Source organism: Arachis ipaensis, chromosome B9 (genome assembly GCF_059453495.1).
Source record: "Arachis ipaensis isolate K30076 ecotype BB chromosome B9, ASM5945349v1, whole genome shotgun sequence".
In the NCBI taxonomy this organism is placed as follows: Eukaryota; Viridiplantae; Streptophyta; class Magnoliopsida; order Fabales; family Fabaceae; genus Arachis; species Arachis ipaensis.
In genome coordinates this window covers 6,099,266-6,109,718 of record NC_142444.1, presented here as the reverse complement: position 1 = coordinate 6,109,718, position 10,453 = coordinate 6,099,266, and the positions used below count along the sequence as shown (strand labels likewise).

Genomic DNA, 10,453 nt, shown 5'->3' with positions numbered 1-10,453 from the left:
AGTCACGAAAAACTCAATGAAACAAAATTGAGTACTAGGAATAACAAAAAAGAGATAGGAAAAAACTAAGAAAAAGTTATAAGGCTGCCTTGAGGATCAAAAAGATTCAGAAAAGCAGGCAAGCCCCAAAGAATAGGTTTTTTCCAGAAAAGGTCAAAAGAATAGAAAAGCATGCGCGCATAAGGTAACTCAAAACCCTTATCCAAAAAGGGCATTTATTTAAAACGCTAAATTAAACCCTTATTAAAAAGGGTATCGTAAATTGTTTTGTTTACGGCCCTAAAAGGCCAAAAAAGTGTTGCAAACATCAACAAATAAATATAAAAGAGTTTAAAAAGAGGGGCCCACAGGCCAGGCCCCAATAGCCAAAATCACTTCTTAGCAAGAGGAGTAGAAGGAGCACCACCAGCAGAGTCGGAAGGAACGCCAGGAGCAAGGGCTGGAGAGGAAGTCGGAGGAGTAGTAGAAGAACCCGGAGCATCCTTAGAGCGAGGAGGGGATTCTATGATCCTCTGCCCCCGAGTCTTCAAATCGGACTCGGACTCCACCACGGGGACAGGAGGATCCACGATGGCACCATCAATAACAATCTTATCAGGGTCCAAAGGAGAAAGGTCCAAGTCAGGAGCAATGACTCCGACCTGCTCCTTAAAAACCCTCCAAGCCTCATCAGCACCATCTGCAATAGAGTCCTCCAACTCGGTATAGGCCTTCCGGGCATTCAGCAAGTCATTCTTTACAGACATAAGATCATCAAATAAACTGTTGTAGCTGGCTTGCGCTGCCTTCCTCAAATCCACCTCCATGTTGCATTGGGCTTGCAACTTCCTCTCACTCTCCCGGAGGTTATCTCTCTCCTCCCTCAGCTTGGCGACTTCCTCCTTCAACTTCCCCTCATGCTCCTGATATATGAGAAGCCTTCCTTCCAGCTCTTCAACCCTCGAGGTCATCCCTAAAGAGCTGAGAGGAGCCTTCTCGAAAATATCCAAGAGTTTGTCACAAACCCCCGCCGCCTTCAGGCTCTCCTCAACCAGAGTGGTAAGGTGGCGCCGAACAGAAACATCATACATGCTTATGCGAACGTTGGGATAGATGTTCTTTCGGACGAATGCAAGAGCATCCGCCTTCGCCTCACCAGAAGAGCCAGACTCTAAGGTCTTGCGCTTCTTATTATCTGGTTCAGAAGAAGGTCGAGCAGGGGGGGTGGCTGAGAGAAAGTTGAAGAAGAAATTACAATGGGCTGAGAGGGAGTCCCAACATTCCGAGGAGGAGGAGGAGGAGAGATAACTGCCCTGGCGCCACCAGTTCTGGCGCGAGACCTTGCTTTAGCCTCATGGACCCTTTGGTAAGATTCCTGAGCGTTTGCCTTTACCATCTCTGAAAAAAGCAACAAATGATAGATTAGACAAGTCGGATAATTCAGTCAGACAAGTTGGAAATCCAGCAAACAAATAAAAGCTACCTAGCTGTGCCTGGACAAAGGTCGGAGACTCCTGGAGAAACTTTTTTGTGTCCAAGTATGGGGCCCTCCCCGACGCTTCTCGGAGGAACCCCACAATGGCTGCTTCTACCTCATTTAGGTCATCCAGACCATATTTCTCGCAGGGAGAGGCCTCCAGCCAATATAAAGGAAAGCGGGGAGAAGAATTATCGTCCAGGAAAAAGGGGTGATGACCCTCTACAGCTTGCACTTTGAAAAAATAGTTCTTGAAGTCGTGAAAGGATTCATCAAAAAGGGTGAAAATTCTCCGACCTTGTATGGCTCGGAACGACACCCACTGTTGTTTATTGTTTAGCCCACTGAAGGGTTTTGTCATATGAAAAAGATGGAAAAAAATCTTTAAAGAAGTCGGAAACTCTAAAGCCTGGCTGATGAATTGATAAATTTTCAAAAAACCCCAAGAGTTGGGGTGAAGCTGGGTAGGAGCGACTCGACAGTGACGCAAAACAGATATCTCAAAATTTGAAAAAGGAAGAAAAACACCCAAACGGGTGATCATGCACTCATACATAAAGAAAAAATGAGGGGCCGCCTCATTGACTCTTCCAAAACAAACCCGGTCTTCAGGACCCGGGACTACCAATTCATATTTTGGTTCGTCATCCTCAGAAGTGCAAATTCTGTGATGAGTGCGAAGGTTGGTAATGAACTCAGAATCGACTGAGGGCTCCTCCCCTAAGACCGTGACATCAACCCAGTGAGAGAGAGCATCTACAGAAGCCATTTCTTTTTCTAAAAAAGGGGTGACAAAACCTACAAGGGGAAAAGAAAAATCACCAACACGGTCTCTAAAGGGAGGAGGATGCGAAACTAAAGCCTGCAAATCAAATTTATCTACAAAGGCAAATTAAAGAACTAACCTTTATCTGGAAATAAGGATTGGAAACAAAAGCCTTCGAAAACGCAAGGATGCAGCACGAACGAATGCAAGGGAAATTTGAAAGATCGCAGAAACGAAACAATGAAAGAGAGGGAAAGTATTTATAAGAACGTTAGGGGCATAATGGTAAAATTGGGGCAATCATTAATGAAGATGCACCGTTACCAAGGCCATTAAACCCCTACGCACATCCCTAACGGACACGACGCTTGATTAGACGTAACTGTCAGAACCAAAAGGTCACAAAAAGTCACAAAAAGTCACGTCGGTTTCAAACCATCACGTCGGTCCTCTTATAAATCGGCTACGACCCCGAGTAGAATACTCGAACCCAAATCTTAAAAAGAAATTGGGCTCAAGTAGGGGCACTGTTCATACCTTGGCCCAATCATAAAGGCCCAGGATCCAAGCAAAGGAGCCCAACCCAAAGGGATGGCCTTCACCCAGTACGAGCCTTCATCCCAAGAAGTCGGTACTAAATCCTGCTCCAAAGAAGTCGGATACGAGGGTTAGCTGGCAGATAACACTCATTCGAATGAGTAACTGCTCCTAGAAACTCTCTAACCACTTCATAGAGCCATATCTTAACCTCTCTAAGATATGGGAACGGTTATCCACCTAAAAAGGTGGCACTACTTCAGCGGTGGTTATTGGTTCACCACTATAAATACCCTGACACCTCTCAGGTATCTCTAAGTCCCAATACTCTCTAACCTGCTCACACTCTTGCTAACTTAGGCATCGGAGTGTCTTTGCAGGTACCACCCCCCATTCTCTCATACGTACAAGTCGGACGGAGGGATACCGAGTAACAGACCCCCTCGAAAGCCACCTCCTTCATACGTTTGGGCCAGCCAACGCCATCCAGCCTACTAATCTCCGGTTACCCATCGTAACAATCCCTAAGTTTTATTTTGTTTCAATTTTGTCCCAAAAATTTTCGATTTGCATCAAATATACCATCGACAGCTAAATTTTTCAAAAAATTAAGACCAATCTAACAATAATACATGAAAATTATGTTTGATTTGCTTGTGATGAGGGTTGTTCTTGTGAAATTGTTGTTGAATTGGTCTTAAATTTTTTGAAAAATTAGCCGTCAGGGGTATATTTGATGCAAATCGAAAATTTTTAGTATAAAATAGAAACAAAATAAAATTTAAGGGTATTTTTAAAATTTTTGTCAAATTTCAGAGATAAAAAATATACTTTACCCTAAAAATAATAAATTGTACTTATTATTAGAATTACTGTTTGATTTGAGAATAAGTCATTTTAGAATCATTAACACAACCTCATCATTAATGAGGTGGTCTTAGACAATCTTAAGTAGTGTTTATTTTGAGATATTTAATAGAAATTAAAATTTTGTATTATATTTGTTGGTTCAGATATTGGTATTAAAATTTTAATCTCTGTCTTTAAAATTTTAATATTTCAATACCTCCAAAAAATAGAGACATAAGAAACTGAAATTTTTTAGGATAGAGACTGAAACTTTAATAACATTTTATACTTAAAATATTCTTATTTTAATTAATTAATTTCAATTTTATTTTTTGTACAAATTAAATTAAAATTTTATTCTTATTTCAATCTCTATCTTTTATTTTACACCAAATACAATATTAAAATTTATTTCAATTTCTATCTCTCTCCCAACCACTATCATAAAATACGGCCTTGCCTACATATTGGATATGGATATCTAATTATCTATGGGCTATGTTCATGTATGATGATTAATTGTCTAATGAGTAATTTTTGCATGATTGAAGTCATTTCCAAAATATTTGTAACTACTTGTTTTAATCTATATTTTTTCAAAAGAAATAAATATTCTTAATGCATATATTAAATATGTTGTGCAAACATAAATAAAAACATTAGAAGATATAAATATATTCATATAAGAAGATAAATATAGAAATATAATAGACCGATTATATGTGTTCTTAATAAGACAATTTGTCTGAATTTTTCTTTATCAAAATAAAAAAAATAGAAATGGCGAAACAAAAATAAAAAACACAACATTTTTCCCCTTTTCTTATTTTTCTATACGGTAAAACAAAAAAAAAATAGTCAGAATTTACCTTATTTAACGTTCATTCATTAATTATCACAATAATTAATAAATATTAAATAAGATAAATTATAACTGTTTTTAGTTGATTTTTTTTTTATTAATTTTTTTTTTCCGTATCCGTGTTTTTTTAATTCTTATTCTTATTTTATTGGTCTTAGAACACATGTTTTAAAGGCATTATAAAAGACATAAAAAAAGCATTACTCAATCTTGAATGCAATACCTTAACACGTGGTGATATCTCATCAATCATCACTGCACATGATAATTACATGGATGCTCCTTTTGTCTTTTTTTATTTATGTTATTTCATGCAAGCACTGATGCACTACTATTATAAATTTGGATCATCACATACATTGATTGATTCAAGCCTTGCACTTCAATTCTAAACCTAATTGCTCTCATTTCTATCTATTGCAACATTTGAAACTTGCACTCTCTCTTTTCACACACTAATTCGTCCCTTATGGGTTTCTTTAACTTGTTCCTTTTTATCATAATCTTTCATGTCTTTGTTACAACACCCATATTCTCACATTCAAATAATAATAATGAACGTTCATCATCCTCAATCTCAAATTTTCTAGATTTGGCTAAGAGTCCTGAGGTATTTGATTGGATGGTTAGGATCAGAAGGAAGATTCATGAGTACCCAGAATTGCTCTATGAGGAATTTAACACTAGTGAAGTCATAAGAACCGAATTGGATAATTTGGGAATTTCATATAAGCATCCAGTTGCTGAAACGGGTGTTATTGGATACATTGGAACTGGAAAAGCTCCTTTTGTTGCTTTAAGAGCTGATATTGATGGTCTCCCAATCCAGGTTACTATATATATTAGTAATTACAAATAATAAGCTATCATCTTATATTTGGGTAATTTATTGAATATTTTAAATAATGTATTATCGAACTAATCTAATTTTTTGAGTATTGAGTTTGTTTATGTTTTTTATCACTGCACAAATAGCGATAAATAACGACGATTCTAAAATTGAGTATCTGCGATTTAAACTGTTTTAAATTTTTAGCAACAACCTTTTAAAATCGTTGCTAAAAAATCACTACTATTTATTGGTTTTTTTGTAATGTATACGTAAAATTGTGAATATTCAAATTTTTTCATGAAATATTGACATTTTATTATTATTATTATTATTTGTTCCTATGCAATATTGGATTCTATTAGCTAAGGAGATGCCTCTAATTTCTTCTCCTTTATTTGAGTATTTTTCATGTGGTTGGGTTCAAGCTAAGATGAAAATCCAGACAATCCAATCCAATATTATTATCTGTATATATTTAAGCATTTTTCTTGTTCAGGAATTAAAATAATAATTAAAAAATATTTAATTGAATATATTAGTATTGCTCTAATGAATGTTAAGTGTCACTGATTTGTTGCTATATATCCAAAACTAGGAAATGGTGGAGTGGGAGCACAAGAGTAAAGTAGATGAAAAGATGCATGCTTGTGCCCATGATGCTCACACTGCTATGCTTCTTGGTGCTGCTAAGATTCTCAAACAGCATGAACATCAGATAAAAGTATGATTTTCTTTATTAGTTGCCACTTTTTAACTACAAAAATTCCTTCAGTGCTAATTATATGCGATGATTTATATAACTAATTAATAAGTTATTAGACAAGTGATAAGCAACTTTGTTTTTCATAATAAAAACAGTGACATAAGTTTAACACTTGATTGAAATAAAAAAAAGGTAATACTAGGGAGACAAAAAAAATACAGCTAGAATTTGTCTTATTTAGCATTCATTAATTGTCGCAACAATTAATAAATACTAAATAAGGCAAGTTATGGCTGTTTTTGGCTAATTTTCTTTAGTTACCAAATATTTCCGTAAAAAAAAAGTAATTATCAAGAGAGGAAATAATGATAGGTAACCAATGACTTTTTTGAACAACATGAACAACTACCAATAAAATAAAAACACACTACACTTCCAAATTACTAACTTAAATCTTAATCTTAATATTAAAATAACCATCCGCACACCTAATAAAATGAACATCTAATATATCTATTGTTTATATTGTTCACCAATATTGTTACCTATATTTTTCCATATAGTATTTATTTGCGATGGTAAACTCTTAAAATATATTCCTTATAAAATTTTGCATAAATAAATAAATACCTAACGAATTAAACCAATTTTGTGAAACTGTATATTCTTCCAATTTTCATGGCATCATAATTCTCCATGACAAATTCATGACTATATATATAGGGCACCGTGGTTCTTGTTTTTCAACCAGCAGAGGAAGGAGGAGCAGGGGCAAAGAAAGTGTTAGAGGCAGGAGTATTAGACAAAGTTTCAGCCATCTTTGGATTGCACTTGGTACCTACATTACCCTTAGGACACGTGGCATCTAAGCCTGGTCCATTCATGGCGGGAAGTGGAACGTTTCATGCAACTATTCATGGAAGGGGAGGCCATGCAGCTATGCCTCACTTGTCCATTGATCCCCTTCTGGCAGCTTCTAGTGCCGTTGTCAACTTGCAACAACTTGTTTCTCGTGAAGCCGATCCTCTTGATCCCCAGGTAGTTACGGTTGCTAATTTCCACGGAGATGGTGCATTCAACGTTATTCCAGATTCTGTCACTATTGGAGGAACTTTCCGAGCTTTTTCACCTGAAAGCATCACACGTTTGAAAGAGCGCATTCAACAGGTACTAGTACTTAAGTGTAGTTATCTTTATGTTAAGTTGATAAAAAAGAATATTAAATAATCGAAAATGTTTGGTAATCAAAGAAAATCAACCAAAAATAGCCATAACTTACTTTATTTAGTATTCATTAATTATTACGATAATTAATTAATGCTAAATAAGACAAATTTTTGCTATTTTTTTTGTTAATAATAATTGCAAGTATATTTCTATCATATTATTTTAATATCTGTCCGTTTTCGTCTTCGTATAAAAACATACATTTTAGTTAACATCATTGTTATTTTATTTACATGTATGTGTGCATTTTAGCCTCCCATGTTAGTATTAAAAAAAGAGTTTAATTAGAGAGTTTCCTTTCTTTTTAAAATATTTAAAAAATAATAAAAATTAATTTAAATTAATCTAAAATTATTTTATTCTATATACATTAATTATTTTTAAAATAAGTATATAAGATGTAATAAATATATAATTTGAATATTAAGTACATAAAATTATAGGTATTAAGTGAAACAAAATAACTTTAAATTATTATCTTTATTTTTAGTATTATTGTTTGTTGTTATGTTATTTATACACTAAAAATTAGTTTTTAAATTAGTCATTTAACTTGTATAAAATATATATTAAAATACAAAATATATATTAAAAGTAAGTTAAAGAACATATTAATTTATGTACAAATGATTAATAATTTAACAATTAATTTTTAATATGCATATAATATTTTTATTTTTTATTAGCATGCTAACTTTTTTAATTCTAAATTTTAAACCTTAAATCTTAAATTTTGTGCTCTAAATTATAATTCTAAATTTAAATTATCTAAAATTAAAAAAATAATTTGTTAATAAAAAATTAACTAATATTATCTGCTTCAAAATGAATTTTTTATATTTTTTTTTAATAAAATTACATAATCAATATTTTTTTAACCAACACACCAATATCACAAGTGCAATTGTCAACCAATTATAATTCAAATAACATAATCTCCTTATATTCATCTAGAGGTTACGAGTTCGAGTTTTACTCCTAACTTAAAAAATAAAATAAACATTGCAAGTGCAATTATAGATCATAAATTGATTCATTATTGTACAGGTAATCACCGGAGTAGCGACCGTTCATAGGTGCACCGCGGAGGTTGATTTCCTTGAAGAACAGAAACCGTTCTATCCAGCAACCATAAACGATCAAAAGTTGCATGAGCATTTTCTTGAAGTGGCCAAGAATGTTGTTGGAAACGAGAATGTTTATGAAACACAACCTGTAACAGTATCTGAAGACTTTGCATTCTATCAAGAGGTTATACCTGGTTTCTTCTTCATGCTTGGATTCAAAAGTCTCACTTCAGTTGAACCACTTCCAATGTTGCACTCACCACATTTCACCGTCAATGAACATGCTTTTCCCTATGGTGCTGCTCTTCATGCTTCCTTAGCTACTACTTTTCTTCTCAACCTTGATGATGGAGGCAAATGTCATGATGAGTTATAAATTGTTAAGAATTGGAATAAGATGACTATTCACGTGACGAAGACGTCTTCCTGTATAGATAATAGTTAAAAACAGTTAGATGAATTAGTTAATATAATAAATTGTTTAACGACTATTATCTTTACATAAAGAAATTTCCATGTGAATAGCAAGTATTGTAATAAAGTCATCAATTAATATGTTATTGGTATGATGTACTATTTTATTTGCCTTAATTACTTGACAAATGTGCTTCAATTCAATGTATTATTGAGCTTAAATAAATTCAAACAAGCTTGGCTACCTTTCTTATTAATTAATTAATGTGTAAATTATATTTTTTATTCTTAAAATTTGTTAAAAATTTTAAAATTAATTTTAAAATTAATTTTAAATTTTATTTTATTTTAATTTTGTTTTTAAAAATTTTTATTTACATCAAATATACTTCTGACAGTCAAATTTCTAAAAAAATTAAAATTAATCCAACAATGATACATGACAATTATATATGTCTAATTTATTTATGTTAAAGGTTTTTTATGTAAAATTGTTATTAAATTAGTCTTAAATTTTTTTAAAAAAATCAACTATTAAGGATATATTATTTGATACCATTCGAAAATTTTTGGAACAAAATTAAAACAAATAAAACTTAAAAATATTTTTAAAATTTTAAACAAAATTTAAGACAAAAAAATATATTTTATCCTTAATTAATTAAATGCTTGAACTTTAGAATTCATATGCTAGTTTATTATATATAGTTCGCAGTTGGCAACATGCATGGATCCATCCTCCCATCAATTGAAAAATCCAATTGATGTGTTGTCTCATATCTCACCATAGATGCAGTGTTGTCTAACTGACTAAAACTGTAGTGTTTTATGACTTCTGTAAAATGAGTGCATTATTAAAATAAAAAGGTGAAGAGTTTATTTTTGAATCAATAACTTTTATATCATGTGAATTTCTTTACGTGATCCAAATAGTGGTTTTAAAAAAAAAATTTTTTAAGCTCTCAACATTTGAAGATGATTCAACTTTGAACTTTTAATCATTTTAGTTACATCTTTGCAGTACTGTCCATTAATGTATTAGATTTACAAAAATATTCTATGAAACATAAAGAGTTAATTATCGTAAGGTATCAGACTAAATATGATAAAGGTGAAGCAGAGAGAAAGCGAAGATGAATCTAAATTGTGAGAAGTGCGAATTTTTTTGTGATTTTACAAGTGAGACAGCTGTATATATAGATGTAGGTGTAACGATTAGTTAACTGAAAGGTAACTAACTGTTTCTAGAATTTTCTAGTAACTAATTTTCTAACTGTCACTTAGTTTACAAATTGTTTGTGTATCACTGCTACCATCAATCCTACTGTTTTGTTTGCTAAAATCTTATGAGATTCTATTAGCTTGCAATTTTTCTGTGATTCTGAGTTTGGTTCTGAATTTATGAAAGATGAGGCTGGAGACAGATTTTGTGAAACTGTCAGCTATTTGATCTTGAGAGGGAATGTGCAGGATGTTGATTTTCTTTTGGGCAACATGGTCTCTTACAAAATAAAGGTCAAGCTCAAAATGTTTGCTCTTGTTGTGGAGAATTGGATTTGCAGCCATTAAGACTGCACTCTGGCTGTCACAGTAGAAGTTTGGTGTGGTGGAGCATTGGATTTTCATCTCACTCAGTAGGTTTTGGATCCAGATGATTTCAGTTAGGCCAGCAGCTAATCCTCAGTACTTTGGTTCTGTAGAGCTTCTTAAGACTGCCGTTTGTTTTCTGCTTGACCATGA

General features: G+C 32.9%; 1 protein-coding gene across 1 annotated transcript; it reads left to right on the top strand.

Moving 5' to 3' along the window:
- The first annotated feature begins 4,856 nt into the window (after positions 1-4,856).
- LOC148543601 (IAA-amino acid hydrolase ILR1-like 4) lies at positions 4,857-8,939 on the top strand. The gene is made up of 4 exons (XM_016319034.3): positions 4,857-5,299; positions 5,898-6,023; positions 6,729-7,172; positions 8,280-8,939. The coding sequence occupies exons 1-4, from the start codon at positions 4,940-4,942 to the stop codon at positions 8,673-8,675; spliced, it is 1,326 nt and encodes a 441-aa protein (XP_016174520.1). The 5' UTR covers positions 4,857-4,939; the 3' UTR covers positions 8,676-8,939.
- The last annotated feature ends 1,514 nt before the right edge of the window (positions 8,940-10,453 follow it).

Coding starts and splice junctions, on each gene's coding strand:
- LOC148543601 (XM_016319034.3), top strand. CDS start 4,940: ATGGGTTTCTTTAACTTGTTCCTTTTTATCATAATCTTTCATGTCTTT. Junction 6,024..6,728: donor AGCATGAACATCAGATAAAA/GTATGATTTTCT, acceptor CTATATATATAG/GGCACCGTGGTTCTTGTTTT. Junction 7,173..8,279: donor TGAAAGAGCGCATTCAACAG/GTACTAGTACTT, acceptor ATTATTGTACAG/GTAATCACCGGAGTAGCGAC.